This window comes from Ochlerotatus camptorhynchus, unplaced genomic scaffold (genome assembly GCF_037179485.1).
Source record: "Ochlerotatus camptorhynchus isolate MF236.1 unplaced genomic scaffold, CSIRO-AGI_Acam_v1.1 ptg000077l, whole genome shotgun sequence".
NCBI lineage: Eukaryota > Metazoa > Arthropoda > Insecta > Diptera > Culicidae > Ochlerotatus > Ochlerotatus camptorhynchus.
Window position 1 is genome coordinate 4,505,388 of NW_027040567.1, and position 21,734 is coordinate 4,527,121.

General features: G+C 40.3%; 2 protein-coding genes across 2 annotated transcripts in view; both read left to right on the top strand.

Moving 5' to 3' along the window:
* LOC135697743 (chondroadherin-like protein) overlaps positions 1-2,730 on the top strand; it is a 491,051-nt gene extending 488,321 nt beyond the window's left edge. The window contains exon 3 of the mRNA XM_065217547.1: positions 1,013-2,730. Coding sequence (XP_065073619.1) covers positions 1,114-2,730 — 1,617 coding nt within the window. The 5' untranslated portion in view covers positions 1,013-1,113. The remainder of the gene's footprint in view (positions 1-1,012) is intronic.
* A 132-nt stretch (positions 2,731-2,862) lies between these two features.
* Positions 2,863-4,258, top strand: LOC135697769 (forkhead box protein B2-like). Its single transcript, XM_065217582.1, has one exon. It carries the CDS (start codon positions 2,863-2,865, stop codon positions 3,526-3,528), a length of 666 nt encoding a protein of 221 aa, XP_065073654.1. The 3' UTR covers positions 3,529-4,258.
* The last annotated feature ends 17,476 nt before the right edge of the window (positions 4,259-21,734 follow it).

Consider the following 21,734-nt stretch of genomic DNA (forward strand, 5'->3'; position numbering starts at 1 on the left):
TTGGTTTGTTTTTTCCGTCGATCTTGTTTTCCGTGCTGAGCACCAATGCTACCGACGTGCCAGGAAGGCAGCTTCTACACCTGGACCCTACCTATCGACCCATCAACTCATGAACCGGGGACCAACGGCTTTACTTCCCATCCGAAGGAAGGCGTGATCAGAGATGTTATGCCTCAGAACATCCCGGCGGCGCCGACTGGGATTGAACCCAGGCCTGCTGGGGTGAGAGGTAATCACGCTTACCACTAAACCACCGGCGCCGTTAGTGAGCCAATTTAAAATCGTTAGTTTCCACTGGTTGGTATTACTGTTACGTCTTTTCAGGAACATATGGAAATTCGGGAAGTGGACTTTATTGTTAATTTATAATATTCGTTACCACCATAAAAGTGGTTTCCACAATATAAGAAACCCATGTTAAGCAGAACACATTTGCAATAATCAATAATTATTTCATCCCAACTGACTTCGTTTTATGCATACTAAAGCCCGCATTAGTAAGGCAATAAATTTTCACCTTCACACCTTAATTCCTCCAAACGATTACTTTCGATCGCCTTTCCGTCGCTCCTTTCTCCCATTGTCGGAATTATATGACCACTGTCCCCTCCTCCCCCAGCAGTTCATTTCTTATTCATTCACCGTCACCCAATAATCCCCACTCAACACCCGAACCAGAATGACTCACCCGAGCACCGCACCTGTCCCACCTTGACGTGCCGGACAAAACTCGACACAGAAACCCGAAACACCGAAAATCCGTATCGTTTATTATTAATTTTACCGCATTACAACAAGATTAGTGCAGACATTAGTGTCGATTTTTCCGTTTTCCCTTTCGACCCAGTCCCAAAACAACAGAACTGTTGCGCTTCTTCACCTTGTTTGCTGCCGTGTCAGGTTCCACACAAAAACCGCTTCCACGAAATCACCTGCGCGTCCTAATCCAATATACAGCTTAACGACAAGTCGATAATAATATTTTCTTTTCTTCTCCTTTCCCGTTCCACAGACTATGATCGTTGCAAGGTGCTGAGCCTGAAGACGTCATCCCACTCAACCACACCAGACAAAACCTAATCTACACAGAGAGACTTTTCACGGAGAGAAAAAATGCTGGCTAACAAAGCAATTCACGTGGCACTGCCGGCGGTACTGTTGTTACTCCTATGGCTGCCATTCGGGTGCCGAGCGGGCCTGGACAACTGCCCACCCCAGTGTCAGTGCGACGACGACACGTTGGAGGTGACCTGCAAAGAAGGTAACCTGGATGTGCTTCCGATCGCATTGAACCCATCACTGCAGCGACTATCGATTCGAAACAACAAACTCAAGACCATCGATTCGTCGATGCAGTTCTACACGGAGTTGACCTTCCTGGATTTAAGCTACAACCATCTGTTCAACATGTGGCCGGGAACATTTGCCAATCAGAAGAAGCTGGTCGAGCTGCATCTGAATCACAACAAGGTGGGCTCGATCACGAACCGGACTTTTATGGGACTGGAGTCCCTGTTGATACTGAACCTGCGGGGGAACTTTTTGGACGAATTGACCGAGGGAGTGTTTGTGGGGTCGAAGAAGCTAGAAGAGCTGAATTTGGGCCAGAATCGAATCGGAAAGATCGATCCGAAGGCATTCGATGCTTTGGTGAACCTGAAGGTGCTATATTTGGATGATAATACACTGAATGCAGTACCATCGGCGGCGTTTGCGCCACTGGTGGTCCTAGCGGAGCTGTATCTAGGGATCAATTCGTTTGCAACGATCCCGAAGGATGCGTTCATGCAGCTGGGCAAACTGAGCTGGTTGGATTTGCGAGGAGCAGCGCTGGCAAATGTAACAAGCGAGAGCTTCAACGGGCTGGATGCGTTGAGGGTACTGGATTTGTCGGATAACAGATTGAGCCGGATACCGACTCCGGAGTTGACGTCGTTGACACGGCTGGAAGAGCTGGCGTTGGGTCAGAATGATTTCGATAGCATTCCGATGGCGGCGTTCGCCGGGATGGCGAATTTGAGAAAGATTGACATATCAGGTTCGCTGAAGCTGAATAGAATCGAGAGTGGAGCGTTTTCGGCGAACGCCAATTTGGAGGAGATTGTGATAGCTTCGAACAAAGCGTTGGCGGAGATTCAGGATGGAGCGCTCAGTGGATTGCCGCATCTGAAGAGGCTGGTGCTGAAGGACAATGCTCTAACGACTTTGTCAGATGGGTTGTTTTCCTGGAATGAGCTGGTGGATTTGGATCTGACGGAGAATCCGATCGTTTGTGACTGCAGGATTCTGTGGTTGAGAAATGTGCTGGTAAACAAGAGTAACAGCAGCCAGAACAAGACTCCGGTGATATGTGCGTCACCGGATAGATTGCGAGAACAAGCCCTGCAAGCGCTATCGCCGGAACTGTTGGGTTGTTCGCATACGGATCCAACACAACAGGCGATTATTTGCGGTGTCCTGGTAGCAGTTGCAGCGCTCATTACAACATTAGTACTGGTAATCTACAAATGCCGGAGACGGATCCGGGAGGTGGTGAAAGGTGGCTGGGGAAACAGTGCCATCGGTCGGAAGGAACGTGAATACCAAAAGACCTTCTCCGAGGAGGACTACATGGGCCGGCTGCCGAACCCGTGCGGAATGGGTGGTGTACACACGACAACGTTGAACAACTACCAAATCAACAACCACCACTCGCATGGCATCCGGCACATACCGGTAACGGAACTATAGCTAGAGGCTCCCCCTCCCCCGCCTCGGAGGGGAGGTTCGCAGCATCAAATCTGCCCTGGCGGCAGTGCCACCTGCAACGGAACGGCTACAACCTTCCTGCAGCTAAGCCAGGAGCATCTGAAGCAGCCGGGAATGAAACTGTTCCCCAATTACACCCCACCGATTCCACCCCATCACAACAGCAGCAGCAGCAACAACAACAGCAGCAGTAGCGCAACGACAGCGACGACGACAGCTTCCGCCAACTTCTCGACATTGTCCAACAATGTCAACAACCATCACTACCATCAAATCACCTACCAGACGCAAACCCTCGCACCGCTTCGCCTGAACCAGGACCACTTTAACTCGAAAACGAACACCCTCGGCGGTGGCCCGAACGGCCTTCCCAACGGCCGACCGAAATATCAGACCCATCATCATCACCATCACCACCACAGCCTCCACGAGCAACAGCATCCCTCGCCGCATCCGCACCATCCCCACCACGAGCTGCCCTCGGACCACGAGATGGACGTGGACGGTTGCAGCGCCAGCATCGTCAGTGGCTGCGATAATGAGGATGACAGCAATAGTGCGACCACATCACCCCCGCACAGCCCGTCCTTGCCGACGCCGCCGGAGCTGCCGATCCGGAACGGCCTAGTGGCGGCGAATTACAATGTAAATACACTTAATCACATCGTCGTCGGCAACGGTGGCGGCAGCGTTGGTGGCGATGGCAAAATGTCGGCCTCGGTAGCGGTGACAGCGGGAGCAGTAGCGGGAGGTCGCAAGACGATGCGGCACTATCACTGATGCGGACAAGGGAGAGCAGAGCTGGTTCCCTAGAAGGGGACAATCGGAAGTGTGTTGTACAGACTATTTAACGTGATTGTGATTCTTTTTCTAACTAAAATATGTAACGAGAAAGGCAACGCTCTGTATTATAATGGATTAGGAATTGAGGTTGGCTGGCTTTTCCGGGCAGGTGCCATCTTTTCGAGGACGAGTATCGCTGTAAGCGTAGGATGAAATGGAGTGGAATCAGATGGCGATGGATTAGAATACAGTTGATTCAAAACTCTTGTTTTGAGAGTAAACAAACTTTTGAATGGCAAACGATGCAATAGACATCGGACTCTAAAATAAAACCGTGAAAAACTAAAAACACTAAATTTGCATTTTTGGACTTTTGGTTCTTAATGAATTTACTCCACTGTGCTAGTTCACGATTAAATTTGAACACATAAGTTTTGGAATAAAACAAAGTAGCTGTCAGCTTAATCCAGGATATATTTTTATTTATATATTTATATATTAAAGGCTGACTAAAAGCAAATTGGTACGCACAAAAAGACCTGTAATTCGTGATTCAATAAGTTTAAAAAGCCCATTAATGGTTGCTTTACAGTACTTTTATTAAAAATTCAAAGTTACAGCATTAGATGGTTACATTTCTACAGTTCGTACGAAATCTCGAAACTTCCTCTTGATGGAGCCTATCAGTGCCCGCGCAGTGGAAAAGGACACGGAATCAGCGCATTTCTACCATTTCACCCGCATTTGCTGGATGTCCCTTGACTGCCCCTGCTTTGAAATTGCCCAGTATTTTTCGATTGGTCGAAATTCCGGGCAACTCGGAGGATTCATTAGCTTGGGGTCAAAAACGATCTTGTTGGCAGCATACCACTCCAGGACCACCTTGGAGTAGTGGCAGCTGGCCAAATCGGGCCAAAAGATGACTTTGATCCTATTCTAGCAGATGAACGACAATACATGCTTTTTCAGGCATTCTTCGATGTAAACTTGGGATGTCATCGTCGAGGATGTGATGAATGGCTCCGTTTTCAGGCCACAACTGCACATTGCTTGCCAAATCATGGCCTTCTTCGCGAACTTGTCGGTAAACACGAACTTGAATCCTCCCGGCACATCCTCACGTCCAGTCGCGATGTAAACCTGTTGACAGGGAAGCTGCTTAAAATCGAGTTTGATGTATATTTCGTCATCGATCAAAACACGGTCGTACAAGAGCCTTGCCCGCTTTTTGGCCACGAAATTCTGCTTCATGTGCCGGTTCGGATGTTTACTGGCTTTGTACGACTTGTATCCTTCCCTGGCAAGGCCGTTCCGCACCGTTTGAAAGTTGGCGTTGTACCATCTGGTCACACCTCGGATCGAAAGACCGGGGTTGACTTTAACACACCTTAGCACCTTGTTGCGCAACTGACGATCCCTGGTTCCAGTTTTTCGTAGATCCGCTGATTCCTTTCCACACTCAACGAACTGTTCAACGGTTCACGGTTAGAAAAAGAAAATGTGTTTCTTCAGCAAAGATGCTAAACCTAGATAGTTCATCAATTTTGTCAAACATTGTTCATAAAAACTGATTACTACTGATAGTTTTACCAGGGCTGTGGAGTCGGAGCTGGAGTCCCGGATTCAGAGTCGGAGAAAAAGTACCAGCTCTACCTCCGACCAGGGCTGGCAAATGTCATTTTCAATGAAAGATCTCACGCGATATTTACAGAGATACTTCTGTCACTATCATCGGATGAGAAAACGATGATAGAGATTTTCTTCAAAATCTCATCGAATTTTTCGTCATGACAAAACATGACAGGGTTGTGATCATCGTAATTACTAGCTCATTTATTGCTTTTAAAGTTACTTGTACCGAGAAAATCGTAATAATATATTCACCCTACCGATTAAATACGGTTTTTTGCTTGAATTAATCTAAATCAGTTAGAAATGTAGATTTTAAAACCGCAATAGAATTATTCTCATGAGTGCTTGATCATTGGAAAATGACAAGAAAGCTAATGATAGGTAGTTTCGTCTCGTGATAGTGAGAGGACCTGTTTTCTCATTCTCACATGACGGCTGTGATATTTACCAGCTCTGCCTCCGACTCCGACTGTTATGAAAAATTATTCAAAAGTAGAGCCTTCCAAAATGTGGTTCACGTGCAACTTTCTTGGCTCTCTAACTTGAAAACTAACTTGAACTGTAGCTGGGTTAACTGTTGATTTTGACCTAAATATTTACTTAATTACAATATCATGGTTTGGAAGTTAGTATTTTATTATTCTATAAGGTTTCAAATGATGCAGAACTAAAACACTTTCGTACGTTATTCAGGGCACAAAAGAATGACAGTCAATGTGATTTTGTCAAAGTAACAAGTAAATGAGAGTAAAAAATCAGATTTCCGAATAATTTTCCAGAAATGTCTAGAGATATGATTCAAAATGATTTTAACATTCTCAATGCTATTTTTGTGATTAATGGGTTACTAAGATTGTTTTGACGTTTTCAAGTGGAATTTTAAAATCATTTTGAAAAGTTTTGGCCATTTGATTTTTTTTAATCATATCTGGCGTTCTTAGGACCATTCCCACGTGATATTGCAAGTTTTATCAAGGTTTTAAAGCGCTCTCTAAGAGCAGATCATGCCGTTTCAGGTCATTTTGACGACCATTTTAATGTTTTTAGTACTCGATTTAGGAAGGTTTGGCCATTTTGATGCCATACACATATAGGCCATTTTGATGTTTTTGCACCATTTTTGGCAGTTTTGTCAGTTTTTGACTCTGCAAGGTGCTATTTATGAAAATTTTTGGTTAATTTTTGTCGTTCCTACGGCCATTTTGGAAACTTAAAACAAATTTGAAAAGTCTTGGCCATTTGGATTTTTTTTAATTATGTTTGGCGCTTTGAGTACAATTCCCAAGTAACATTGCCAGTTTTATCAAGGTATGAAGGCGTTTTTTAAAATCAAATCATGCTTTTTCAGGTAGGAAGTGATAAAAATCCCCATATAGAAATTGAGAGAAGTGGGAATAATTAACTTTCGGTGCATATTCAGGTGAAAAAAAGTGAACGAAGACCTTAAAAAATAAATCAGGGACTTTGTCGTTCAGTTTTTTCCCGGAAATCATTGTTAAACAAGCTACAATTAATTAAAAATGATTTTTTTTCCCATACAGTTTTACCTGCTTTACTACCAGTTCTCAGAGAGCCAAAAAATTCAAACTTGAGAGAGAGAATTTGCTCTCATGACCTCATGCCATGTATTTTGTTGATACTCGATTTGTGATTTCCCTTTCACAGATTATAAAATAGAGTGTCTGTCACTACAAATCATGTCTGTTACCTCTATATATGCATTTACTTTAACATTTGAAATCCCTCCTTTTTTACATATTCTGCGCAAGAGATAATTTATGCCCCGCCCCATACATAAAAATCGGTGGGAAATTCTGTGAGGGGTGGGCTATTTTGTGTGCAGAATGTGTAAAAAAGGAGGGACTTCGGATAATAATCTAAATTCATATATAGAGGTACCAGACATGTTTTGCACTGCAGTGTCCTCTGTGAACAATTATAAGAAAACAGATTGTGTGTAGTTTCCGATAGATGTCACCGCAAACAACAGCAGTGACATCTGATGGAATATGAATGCAGAGGCTTGACAAAATGATTAATTTGAGAAGGCCATTTTAATATTTCATTGCCATCAGTAAAGAAAGGTTAGACCATATTGATATTATCGGACCATTTGTGAGGCCATTTAAAGGCCATTATTTGGACCATTTTGGAGTTTTTCTTTTAAATAAGTTTTTACATATATGGTTCTATTTATGAAGATTTTTGGGCAATTTTTGCCGTTTCCGTGGCCATTTTGTAATTTTAAACCCAATATAAAAAAAACATTGCCCATTTGGATTATTTTTAAATCATGTTTGGGGTTTTGAGGACAATTACAAAGTTACATGGCAAGTATTTTTAAAAGCAAATCAGGCAATTTTGACAAGTCCATTTTAATATTTTAAAGACATCAGTCTAGAAAGGTTTAGCCATTTAGGCATGATTGGATCATTTTTGATGCCATAGGCCATTGTGACGTTTTTGGATTATTTTTGTTTGTTTTTTGCAATTTTGACATCTTTGGACTCTGTATAGGGCTATTTATGGAGCTGATTGGGCATTTTTTGCAGTTTTCATGGCCATTTTGGACTTTTTAAACCAATTTAAATACTTTTGGCTATTTGGAAATTTTTAAAATTAGTTTTGAAATTTTTAAGTCTATTCCCAAGTAACATTGCAAGTTTTATCAAGGATTTAAAACGATTTTAAGTGGAAATCTTGCCATTTAAATATTATTTAGCCATCAGTCTGGAAAGGTATGACCATTTTGACGATGTTGGATAATTTTTGACGCCATTTGTATGCAATTTTGACGTTTCTGAACCATTTTTGGACCATTTTTTGACCAATTTTGTGTTTTTTTGGGTGCTATAAGGTGCTATTAATGAAGCCTCTTAGGCAAATTTTGCTGTTTCCATGGCCATTCTGGAATTTTGAACCAACCAATTTGAAAAGTATTGACCATTTGAAGAAAAAATTCAAATCATTTTTGTCATTTTTACATGGCCATTCCCAAGTAAGATTTCAAGTTTGATCATGAATTTAAAGTGTTCTTTAAGAGCAAATCATGCTCTTTTAGGTAATTCTGACAAGGTTATTTTAATATTTTATAGCCACCAGTCTGGAAAGGTTAGGTCATTTTACCATTTTTGGACCATTTTTGACGTCTTTTCTATGACATATTGACGTTTATGGTCCATATGGTTTTGGTATTTTTGAGCAATTTATTGACTCTGTGAGGTGCTATTTGTGAAGCTTTTTGGTGTTTCCATGGTCATTTTGGAATTTTAAAACCAATTTGAAATGTCTTGGCCAGCTGGAATTTTTGTAAAATCATAGGATCGTTCTCAAGTTACATTGCAAGTTTTATCAAGCTTTTAAAGCGTTCTTAAAGAGCAAATGATGGTCCATAAGACTACAATAAACCACAATGGTTGCTTGGGTTGTAACGTTTAATGAAATTTCAGAATTATTAAAATAGTTGTTTGGCCGTTTTAATGATTTTAAGTATATTGCCTTAAAGCGGTTTAGGCAGGCTAATTTAACGATTGAGAGGCCATTTTTGGCGTTGTGACGTTTGAATGGTATTTTGGTCTTTTTCCAAGATAATATTGAGGATTTTCATGGCATTTCAAATGGCCATTTAAGCTTGAGGTGCCATATTTACGATTTTAAGTCTTTTTTTTTTGATTTCGTAATTTGGCCCTGTAAATTGACCTGGAGTCGATCATATAATATGTTGTTTTAATACTACTGTTTGCGCACGGTAGGACCTGTTTTTCTACGTTGTGTTATCATTCATTAAAAGAGACCGTCCTGCCATATACGTTTATTCAATTGTTTTTACATACAAAAGAGCTCATTACAGCTGATAAATAATAACACAGTGTCAATTAGTAGAACTGTTATTTTATGCTTACGGTAAAGACGGTAAAAGTCGCTTGCACGAGCAACTAAATATACACTGCAATTACTATTTCACAGTTTTCAGATTATTTGTGCAATTGGACTGATTTAGAGTTTTGGCACAATTTTGTCGTTACTATCCTGAATTTTTGAAGACTTCATGTTCATTTGGATAAAAAGGAGGAGGGTCGTGTTTTCAAGGACAGGATCTCATTGTATAACGATTATCTGTTTATAATATTACATACTACCATAGCGGTAACTATAAAACCAAAAGGTCCAGAAGAAACGTGCTCAACGTTTTGGCTCAGCTCTGGTACTCTCTTCGGTACCAACCTAATCGATGCACCTCTCGAAACATAGGAAAATCCAAACAAATTAGAAGAAATGATTTTTATCAGCACTGATAGAAACGTATGCAGCGGTAAAATGCAGCTTGAACTCGAAAGCAAAAAGATGGCACTTGTGCAAGGAAAGCCGTTTATAGAAAGAAAAAAAAAACAAATCCTGTAATAAGCAGAACTCTAGTTAAGTGAACTTCGGATAAGCAAAACAAAACAAAAAAGCGATGCGATCGAATGAATAAACTCGCTGTAATCGTCGTCGTTTGTGGAAATTTTAAAAGCAATATCTTCTTGACAAATCTTGATACGTATGTGTGCGAAAGATAGACAACTATAAATGAACTAAATCGAGAAACGTACTACACTTACTACTTTAAGCAACAAGTTCCAAACTGACGTCACTCTGACGAATAATCACTTGGAGTCGAACTTTTCTTTTGATGATGTAGCTCTTTTTTGTAAAGCTGTGTATAAAATCTAGTTGTTGAAAATTTATTCTCGTGTAAATAGTTTGTATTGAATCGAACAAAACAAGCAGAATTGGCATCAATTGAAGGAATTGTGTAAATAATAAAATTAACCTGAAGCTAGCGCTACGATCTAACGAGTAAAAATCTAAAATCAAAATCCTTAAACTGATCTACGAGTCGTATTGAACGAAACCTATATCATAGAAGATAGACAATTTATAGACTATAGGAGCAGCTACAGTAGAAAATAAAACAGCTATTCAAACACACAGAAAAAAAAAATAATAAGTCCTAATCATTATCATTCGCAAATACTTTCACAAACATGCAAAAACGAACGAAAGCAAGAAAAAAATCCGTGTAGCCGTACTCTAGGATAACTAGTTAAACAATGTACTACAATCTAAAAATGCACTTTTAGAACAAGTAAGAATCGAACATCAATCGAAGCCCGATCGGTGAAGAATTGGGACAAAGAAGCAACCCTTTCTCGCATGTACATAATATAAATATAGTCGATTGAGATAACACGAAGAAAAATGGTGAGAATAAACGAGTATTTTTGATTAAAATAACCGGCCAGTGTGTACCTATCAAATTCATCGAAAGAAACGACCACACATTTTCAGGAGAGTTCCCGCAAATCAATCCGAAATATTCATTCTCATAAATCTTAGTTTCAACGAACCATGCCTCAGACGTCCAATTATTCTGCTTCTAAGAATAAGAACGGGAAAAATCTCGGTCACGGTCGCATCAGTCGGGTAGCTCTGCTACATACTACCGAAGCCATTTTTGCCATCTCATCACCCTCAAGCCACCCATCACCGAATTCGACCCGATCGCCCAATCATTCCATTCACACAACCCATGGGAGTGCGAAAGGCTTTCATCCCCACTGCCAGAACCCACTATTCAATAGGTTGGTACCTACATGTGTGCTTCGAAGCACTTTTACTGAACCTCATTCATTGCTGGTTGCATTGTTGTAGAGCTGCTCCCGTCGTCGTCGTCGTCGTGGTCGTTTGAAAGGCTATGAATACCGAATGCGTACTACCAATAAGTATGATTGATGGGCTTTCTTCTTGGAGCTCCCATCCCCCCCCCCCCCCCCACTCCTCCACCACGGTTCGACCGACCGAAATTCTCCAGAGATCTTTCTCCTTCAAGCGAAGTCTAATGCATCCAGTCGGCAAAGCAGGGAAACAAGCGAGAGGTAATTTAGGGTAATGTTCGTTTTGGCTCCCGGAACGAAAATATGAAGAATTTCTTTCAAATGAAACCCTGGATCCGGAGAAAAAAAAATAGAAAAAAGGTCTATAAGAAATGGGTGATGTTTTGTGGCTGGTGCTGCTGCTGCTGCTGCTGCTGTTAGATTGGCAATTAATTTAGACCCCGTGTGCCTCCTCGCACCATCTTGAAAGGGGAGCGAGGATGGAAATTGAGATCTTCTACCCCGACCGATTGGAAGTGGATGAAGGAGGTCGGGGGGGGGGGGGGGGTTTCGGGATGAGAACACATCTCAGAGAACAAGATAATTGATGATCGATTGAGTGGTCTCGTTTGTGTGGCTTTCGAAGCAAGAAAGGAACAGAAGGCTGATGGGTGGTAGCATCAGCAGCAGCTGCTGCTGCGGCAATGCCGATTGCGGTAATTCGTGAGTTCTATTCAAATTTGATTCGACGCATGCCTTTTTTTTCGGATTCTACACATTTGTACTTTCATCCCTCCATTCGGTTCGGATGGGGAGCAAACATGGTACTAATTTCACGGGTTTTTTCGCGTTCGTCCATCATCTAGCAGTGAGGGACGGTGGTTTCTAATGACCCTTGTGGGTTCGGTGAGGCGAGTGGCAACACGATTGGCCTAATTTGCCTGATGGACCTCGGAAAGTGACATAGTTTCGTGTTAACGGAGAGCCAGCGTCGGGTGACCGATGGGAAGACATTTTGGGGAGGTGATGATGGAAGTTAGCACGGGAAAAAAATCGGCTATGGAAAGTGTTTGGATCGTTTGCGACTCGCTGGAAGTTAATTGGGTTAATAGCATTGGGTATTTTTTTGTATGTGTAAATGATCCACTTTACTAGAGCGGCCTCTTACGAAGGGTGATTACAGAGGGATTTGTAAATGCGTATGGCAAAAACAAAAATCAATTCCTACGAGTAATTTTGGCAATAGGAATAAAATTTGATAGAGCTTTTATAATCCATTTATTTGTCAAGGCTCAAATGCGGTAACTTTGCGGAGCCAAATTACTTTACACGTAATTTTAGATAAGCATTTCTTACAACTAAAGCTAGTAGAATGGGGGCCAAATACTCGCGGTTTACTCGAGATTAATAACTACATTTATTTTGAGGATTGGAAGGGGACAAAGAGAAAGGGATATTGGTAAATCTTCTTCTTTCTGCTTCTTTCGACGGATGATTGTGGATGAAGCACTGTATTGGCGGGTATGTGCTGTGGATCTCGAAGCACAACACAGCTGAAAAGATATAAGAGGGGACTTGGGTTGGGATTGTGATGAGAAAACTAAAACAGAAAACACTACTTAATACACAAATTCGTATTTAAAAAAAAAATTGTAAATTAATCTCATAAAATCGAGATCACGGCAAGCCAGAACATCTCTAATTGGTGTATTAGGTTGTTTTCCTCGGGCCCCGAGGGATTCAACTAGTTTGGATCTCGCCACATGATGTGAGGTACAGGACCAGTTTAGATGCTCGATGTCGTGATAACCGTTTCCACAGGCACAAAAACTTCTGTCTGCAAGCTGTATGGGGTAGAGGTATGCGTTTAACGAGTAGTGATTGAACATGAGCCTGGACATTACCCGGATATAATCACGATTCACGTCCAATCCCTTGAACCAGGGTTTGGTCGACACCTGTGGGAGGATCGAATGTAACCATCTTCCCAGGACTTGCTGACGAGCGATTGTGAAAAAAATTATTGTAGACGATTTTTTTCGCTCGTAAATGTCACCTTCCATAGCACCCACCTTTGCCAGCGAGTCCGCTTTGTGGTGATATGTGAGCTGTTTGATAAACCACTCAGTGACGATCGTATTTCGTTCAGGAAATACGTCGAGTGCTTCATCGGCCTCATTGAACGCATAGCCTCCAGAGAACTTAGACTATCCGAAAAAAATGAAATAGTGATCAGGGGGAAGTGAAGAAATCTGCTCGAACGCATACTAATAGTTCTGCAGCGTATACCGAACATGGTATTTGAAGCTGATATAAGGCAAATTTGTTAGAGTTTGTGTGGGAGTGTGTATTCCTTATAACCCCTCTAAGGCAGTGTTATTATGGAAGAACTCTCTCTACAATGTCGCATTTATGGTCATTGTAGACAGCTTTAATCGGAGTAAAAGGTGATAGCTCTCTTGCAGATCCAGCAACCCATTTCAGAATGTCTGGAGAGTCACGTCCATTCCGAGGTTACTTTCACTCTCAATAAGACCCGCATGTATGCATCACCGTTATCAAATGGATATTGGTATTACATACAGACTTCCTGGTTCGAAAATATTCTTTTCATACCTAGGTCTGCCGCCGTACTTCACCAAAAATTTTCTTCCGTAGATCGTCCTTGGTCCGCCTTTACCGGGTTTGTCTTGTTTTCCGAGGGAGATAAATCCGCACTAATTGCCATTCCTGAATCGATGATGACGCCTTTCACGCTGGATGATATGGTCGATCTCATGTCCACCATCTTTCACTGTATTGCCATGATCATCTGGTATAAGGCTCGCGTCTTAAATCGCTGGTCCACCGATCATTCGGAATGAGCGCTCCGTACGTCATTGAATCAATGTAGAGATTAGTATGAGATTGTGTTATATGAAAAGAGCGAAAAGAGAATGAAAGAAATTAGTTTCAAAAAATTATACACGGAAACAAATCCGATTACATTTTCATGAATAAAAATCATGAAATGAAAAAAACTTGCCATCCCATGAAATTGTAACAATGATTCATGATTTCGAGATGAAAATTCATGATTTCATAATGCAGAGGAATCAAGACCGCTAAAAGTTACCCGTATTTTTTTTATTATGGTCACTTCAACACTCTTGGGTCATTCGTGACTTGTCCGGGGGTGAGATTTGAACTCGTGACTTTGGCGTGAGAGGAATGGATGTTAACCACTACGCCCCCGTTACACGTACTTGGCAAACCGTGTTCATAAACCGCACCACTAAGGTATCTCTTTTACGCCTTTTGCCTTCTATCTTATACAAGTACTGATAATCTAGTGGTCCAAGTAAGGGTTTAGTGATAATAAGGTTCTTGGTTCGAATCCAGTCTGATGGTTTATTTTCTTCTTTTTAAATTGTTTGGTTAAAAGTTAAAGCCATGAATTTAGCTCATGATTTCAACTCGGATGATTCATGATTTTGAAAATGTTTGCTGCGTTACGCAAAAGTTGCTCATGATATCATGAATATTATTCATGTTGTATTTTCATAACAAGCAAATACGCTGTGTTCATAAAATCATGAGTCATTTTTGTCAGATCACGGCTAGCCAGAACGTCTCTAATTGGTGTATTAGGTTGTTTTTCTCGGACCCCGAGGGATTCACCTAGTTCGGATCTCGCCACATGATGTGAGGTACAGGACCAGCTCAGATGCTCGATGTCGTGATAACCGTTTCCACAGACACCAAAACTTCTGTCTGCAAGCTGTATGGGGTAGAGGTATGCGTTTAACAAGTAGTGATTGGAAATGAGCCTGGACATTACCCGGATAAAATCAGGATCCACTTCCAATCTCTTGAACCAGGGTTTGATCGATACCTGTGGGAGGATCGAATGTAAGCATCTTCCCAGATCACCATCATTCTACTTTTGTTGTCAGTTGATGAGGACTTGCTGACGAGCAATTGTGAAAAATTCATTGTAGGCGATTTGTCACTCGTAAATGTCGCCTTCCATAGCACCAACCTTAGCCAGCGAGTCCGCTTTCTCATTGCCCCAGCAATGAGAAGGGATCCATGGTAAGGTGAGCTGTTTGATAAGGCACTCAATGACGATCGTATTTCGTTCAGGAAAAACGTCGAGTGCTTCATCGGCCTCATTGAACGCACAGCCTCCAGAGAACTTAGACTATCCGAAAAAATGATATAGTTATCAGGGGAAAGTGAATAAATCTGCTCTAACGCATACAATATAGCTAATAGTTCCGCAACGTATACCGAACATGGTTTTTGAAGCTGATACGAAGCAAATTTGTTAGAGTTTGCGTGTGAGTGTGTATTCCCTCTAACCCCCACTGGCCGGCAGTGTTATTATGGAAGAACTCTCTCTACAATGTCACATTTATGGTCAAGCTGCCCGGACAGCTTTAGTCCGGGAGTAAAAGGTGATAGCTCTCTTGCAGATCCAGCAACCCATTTCAGAATTTATTTATTTATTTATTACACCATCTTCGACTTAGTCGTACATACTGAATAACTTATAAATAAACATAAACCTTATCTTTAATCCTCTAGTCTAGTCTACACATACACAGCCAGTACTTGAAAGAATCCTGGAAAATGATACATCTATCATTTTTCTTGTCATTATTAATGCCTGCTGCACATCAAGGATGTGAAACAAACAATAAAGCGGCCAGGCCTACTGTGTAGCGTTTAGTTAATTTTTGTGGAAGTGAATGTTTACCATGTCTACTTAATAAGTATAGACAGTGGTTAACATTTAATCCACAGGTAATCAAAGAGCGGGGACATACCGTACCAACCGCTCCGTATGCAGGATTTGAAAATAGGCTATCTAAATCGTTGGGAGTGACAGAGCTAAGAAAGTTAATGTACACTCCTTGGTTGTCCGATCTCCTGGGATGGAACACAGGTATTTACCCCTTGTGTTCGAGCGTACAGTCGTCCCTCCGTACAAGCGTGGACGGCACCGCCAACCCACTGCCATCCCTCAATCGATCCAGCCGACCTCAATCGAAGGACAACAGAGAGCGGTGTGCGGACGTAACCTATACGGAGGGAATGCTGTATTCGCCTAGGTTATAGCGCCCTTGCTCGCTACCATTTTCTTCTAGCGGTTGGGACCTGAGCACTAACTCTTGTCCTAGTCCTATATGGCATATGGTTATAGCGCCATTACTCGCTTTCTGAAAAGAGAAGAAGGGAAGGGAAGGAGAGGAAAAGGACTTGGGAAAAGAAAATGCGGAATTCCTTTCCTCATTAGTATTTGTATCGTCAACTTTTATGAAAACTATATAAATCATTTTTCCTTGGTCAGAGGTATTTGACATTTGAATAAGATTGTCTTATCATTTGTTATTCAAAATTTAATGTTATAATGATCAACATAGCTTTGGATTATCCAATATAAATCGGTAACACTGTCCTGCAACCGATGATTTTTCTAATCCGAAAACTAAAAGTTACGAAAAAGCACTTAGGCCTTCATTAAGTTCCACTTTCACGCGACGTTCAATGTTTCGCGGTTTGCTCTTTACGCATTGTTCAGGCTATCATAACAAGCTATGACCGACGTGACGATTGCTTAAGCCCTGGTTAAACAAGTAAACAAGTTATTAAAATGAAATCATGTTCCCGAAAGCAGTCAACAATGTATCTTAAACCGGATCAAGCGTGCGCCCTATTTTTCTAAACATTCCGACGCGTTCCGCCCAATATCTATCAATTACGTTTTTCTACAATAGTAGCCTGGGATAAATCCTAATTCGACCGACACGTGTTTGTTTGAAAATTATATTCTGCCTAATATCAGTAGTCAGTAGTCATTACGAAACCTGTTACTATATTACCACATATGTATCCTTCTTTCATGAATTTGTTTTACGAACATGATCTAACACAACCTTTTTCTATGACAAAACTATATTCTGATAAAATTGGATCATTGCCTAGACCAACTATTGAAACTAAAGAACAAAACAATTGGCCACGTGTCTGGAATAATATTAACTTAAAGAACCTGAACTCAAATGAAAAATCCATTCTTTATTTACTTTATAATAGGAAAATTGATCACAGAGCTCATTTGTATCGCATAGGTATTGCTGACAACCCTAATTGCTTATCATGCGGATTCCTCGAAGATCTTGAGCATATATTTTGTAAACGTTTTTCGGTCAATCAGTCATGGAACTATTTTATTAGACATTTACTAAACAGATTTGATCCTCGTTTAATGCGCTTCTTAACCTTTTCCAGTTTGATAGCTCCAACCTTAGAAGAGTTTAGCAGGGATGACAAAATTATGATTCTAAGAAAATTTGTTCAGTTTAGTCAATATATTTTGGAAACAGAACGACATATGATCTCCTTGCCTAGCTTCAAATTCTTCTAAGAAATAAATGTCTGTAATTAGTTTAGAATAGCTTAGCTTGTAAGACATGTTTATATGTTAAGATTAGAATAAAGATTTTATAAAAAAAAACAAACAGACTAATTTTGACACATTTGACTGATGCAATTTTTCATTCGTTCATTTATTGCATAAACCTTATCTCTAATCCTATTACTAAACACCTTTTTAGGCAAATCCAAATCGAACTCATCGCTAACGTCATTGAATGCTCGAAGACACGAGTCGAATGGATTATTATGGCCGTAGTTTGTCCTATGATAAGGAACCGCTAGGAGTGGCGAGTAGCGGGAGCATCTGGGTGGAGCATTCAGTGGAATCTGTTCGAGAAGTGCAGGACAATCGATGGATCCTTTGATGAGGTCAAAGACAAACAAGCGTTGCATGTTGACTCGCCTGGCAGAAAGAGGTTCGAGTTTAATCAGCTGGCATCGATCGACATAGGGAGGAAGATTTTCTGGATCGTTCCAAGGAAGTTGACGAAGAGCGAATCTTATGAACCTTTTCTGCACACGTTCGATCGTCAGAGTCTGTGTTACGTAATACGGCGACCAAACTGGTGCAGCGTACTCCAAGATACTGCGCACCAACGAACAGTAGAGTGTTTTTAGAGCATATACATCGGTGAAGTCAGAAGCGTGTCGACGGATGAATCCTAATACCGAAAAAGCTTTGGCTGATATAATCCCTACATGATCGTTAAACTTCAGCTTTGAATCGATGGTGACTACCAGATCGCAGATCGAATTTACCCGAATTTACACCCAGAGTGTCTCTGCGTCCATATAGTACTGATGGTGAGTTTGACCGATACAGCGAGTAAAAGATATTATCTTGCACTTCTTGCTGTTAACGCGCATGCCGTTGTCACCGCACCAGATAAGCATGACGTTTATATCCTCCTGCAAAGCGTCACAGTCTAAAGACGAGGCAATGATGCGATACACTTTGAGATCATCGGCAAAGGAAAGTTTGAATGACGAAAATAGTATGCACAGGTCGTTAATAAAAATGATGAAGATTAGAGGACCGAGAACGCTACCAGACATGATGTTGAATGAATGGGATCGTGCAGAGTTAACAACCACATAAGCATTTCGCTTCGATAAGTACGACAAAAGCCACTATGTTATCCAATCGGGGAATCCTATGTGCCTCATTTAATCAGTGACTAGAATGTGCGGTACAGTATCGAACGCTTTAGCAAAATCAATATACACCGCGTCTACTTGCCTTCTTTATTCAATTTCACGAGACAGTTTGGTGACGTAACACATCAGATTTGTTGTTGTAGACCGATGTGTCATGAACCCGTGCTGGCTCTCCAAGATAATCGAGGAAGAGGCATTACACAAGACCTTGTGGACCAACTTTTCCAAAACCTTGTTTAGGCAGCAATGTTTAGACACCCCACGATAATTATCTACGCCATTACAGCTGCCAGATTTAAGGATTGGTACTATCGATGCCGTTTTCCACGCAGTTGGAAAAGTCCTGTCCTGCAGCGAACAATCGTTGAACAATCGAGCGATTGGAGATGGTAGTGTGGACGAACATTTTTTCAATAACAGTGGAGGAATGCCGTCTGTCCCAGGCCCTTTGTTCGTTTCTACATTTTCAAGAGATTTTTGAATTTCCTCTGAAGGAACAGGAAGCGTGATGTTATGTGTAGTAATATGGGCAAAGCTGTCATGTCGAAGTACAGGTGACACATTAGTGAACACACTCTCGAAGAACGTCGCAAACAGGTCAGCAGCTTCAGCGTTGGTGCAAGCATGAGTTCCACCGTAATGAACGTTACATGGAATCCTGGTGGAAGATTTCTGTTTCCTAACAAAATCCCAGAAAGAAGCAGGGTTTTGTTTCACACAAAATTCAATTCCCGATACATAGTTTCTATATGACGAGAAAATAAGTTCCTTGTACGACGTTTCCACTTCGCGGGGGTTAACTTTGTCGCTATCAGTCCTTGTTAAGAAGAACCGTTTGCGTGATTTCCTGAGATTATTCCGGCAATGTCTCAGCTAAAAATCTAAAATCAAAATCTTTAAACTGATCTACGAGTCGTATTGAACGAAACCTATATCATAGAAGATAGACAATTTATAGACTATAGGAGCAGCTACAGAAGAAAATAAAACAGCTATTCAAACACACAGAAAAAAAATAATAAGTCCTAATCATTATCAATCGCAAATACTTTCACAAACATGCAAAAACGAACGAAAGCAAGAAAAAAAAATCCGTGGAGCCGTACCCTAGGATAACTAGTTAAACAATGTATGTACTACAATTTAAAAATGCACATGGTTAATAGCGTTCGGTTTTTTGTGTGTGTAAATTTATTAATTACTTTATTTGTACAGACTCAATCGAATGTATGTGTAAATGATCCACTATATTAGAGCGGCCTCGTACGAAGAGTGATTGCAGAGGGATTTGTAAATGCGTATGGCGATTGCGAATGGCAAAACAAAACAATTCCTACGAGTATTTTTGGCAATTGAAATAAAATTTGTTACAGTTTGTGTGTGAGTGAGTATTTCCTCTATGGAAGAACTCTCTCTACAATGTCGCCATTGACGTAGCTGATGGGGGTACCAGGGGGGCAGGCCCCCTCCATATTTTTTGATGTTTTTTATGACTCACTGGTATTTTGTCCAGCTTGTTAAGTTCGATGCTACTATTTTACAGTGATTTATAAAATTGGACCACCAACAAAGATTTTCTTAAAGTCTTTTTTGTTGATTACTTTTGTTATGTTCTGGGCTAAAAAAACAAATTTGAGAAATTATATTATATCCAATCGATGGAAATAAGACGTCTTCAGGCTCTATAAATTGACCATGAGCCCAGGGATTATTTTTTACCTTGTGGGAACTTTGCAAAACTTCAAATAAAAGTTCAGGGAAGATCGTAGAAATTAAGTAAACTTGTTAGAAATTCTGGGAACTTCATATACCTTCAGAAAAATTCGTAGAAAAAAGGAACTTGGAAAAGTTCTGAAAACTGCGTAGAAGTTGAGAATTTATTTAAATTTGAGGATCTTCGTAGAAGTTAAAGGAACATTATTTACTTTAGGGAAGCTCATTATTGATCGGAAACCTCTACATAATTTCAGTTTTTTCAAGCCTCATTGACTGGGAATAGTTGTGAAAATTACGTAAAAATTCAAGAAATTTCGTTAATATTCGCGGAAAATCAACGAGAAACGTAGAAGTGCAGCAAACTTAGTAAAAGTGTTTCGAATTTCGTAGCATTTTGAGGAACTGCGTAAAACTTCATTTAAGTGTAACGAATTTTGAAAAAGTACAGGTAGTTTTGTAAAAAAATAAAAATAGTTCAATAAACTTCTAAGAACTTCATTGATCTTCGCTTTAGTTTAGGGAGCTTCGTTGCAGTTTGTCAGAGATCTTACTCCAAAAAAGCTCCATGAACTTCTTGGAGGTTTTGGGAAGTTCGCTAAATTTCAAGGAACTTTATAGGTGTTCAAGAATAGATGTCTAAGGTGTCTTTCCAGAAGTGCAAAGATGTTCAGAGATCTTTGTAGAATTAAGAGAGATGGAAAAAAAAAATGGAATTTGGAATAAATTCAGGGAACTTCTTAGAAATCGAGGATATTTTTTTAAAACTTAAGTTTTGCAGATGTTCATAAGTTACAGGATATTCTTTCAGACATCCTTCCTAGACAGCAGGCAATATTCGAAGGATCTCCATATAGTCGAAGATATTCACTGGATATTTGGTAGGTTATAGGTTGATCAGGAAGTATTCAAAAGTTTTACAGCAAATGGAATCAGATGGAATCTTGAATGATGAATCTTGAATGATGAATCTTGAATGATGAATCTTGATTTTATGGTCATATTTGTACATTCTCTATAGGGAAGACCCCTGCATTGTTGATTTAGCTATATTGTCAAAAATTTGCACTCCAGCTGCTGAATTCCGGGCAGAAATTTGAATTTTTGCATATACCTAATATGTATAAATTTCTTTCTTTTCGATGAGCCTGGAATTCAGCTGCAGTATAGTTTGCATGGATTGGCACATAAAAATTTCCGTGCTTTTTGTGTGTATTTTTTTATTAAATAAATTACATGAAAAGCTCCTACCTGCACAAAGTACATGTAAATAATAAATTGATGGGTTTAACCACAACTAACAAAATTTAAAATATTAAAAACGTCCCAACTTTTGTAAAAATAAGTTGAATTACTATCTAGTTATTAACAGGGAAACAATCATTCAGGATTCGAGTTCATTCGTTTCGATTAGAAATATAGTTAAATCTAGATTTTATACATAACTCCGAATGTTAGTTAGTCCGATGCACCGAATAAAAAATAGTTCTGAATAAATGCTTTATTACTTTTATTTCTCTTCAAATATCAGAATCATGACATTCAAAATCCGGTTTCATAAAAATTAAATTATTACCTGATTAGTCCCAATTTTTGCCACATGACAAGATTTTTCGAAATTTTTAAATTTTAATTTTATCT

Coding starts and splice junctions, on each gene's coding strand:
- LOC135697769 (XM_065217582.1), top strand. CDS start 2,863: ATGAAACTGTTCCCCAATTACACCCCACCGATTCCACCCCATCACAAC.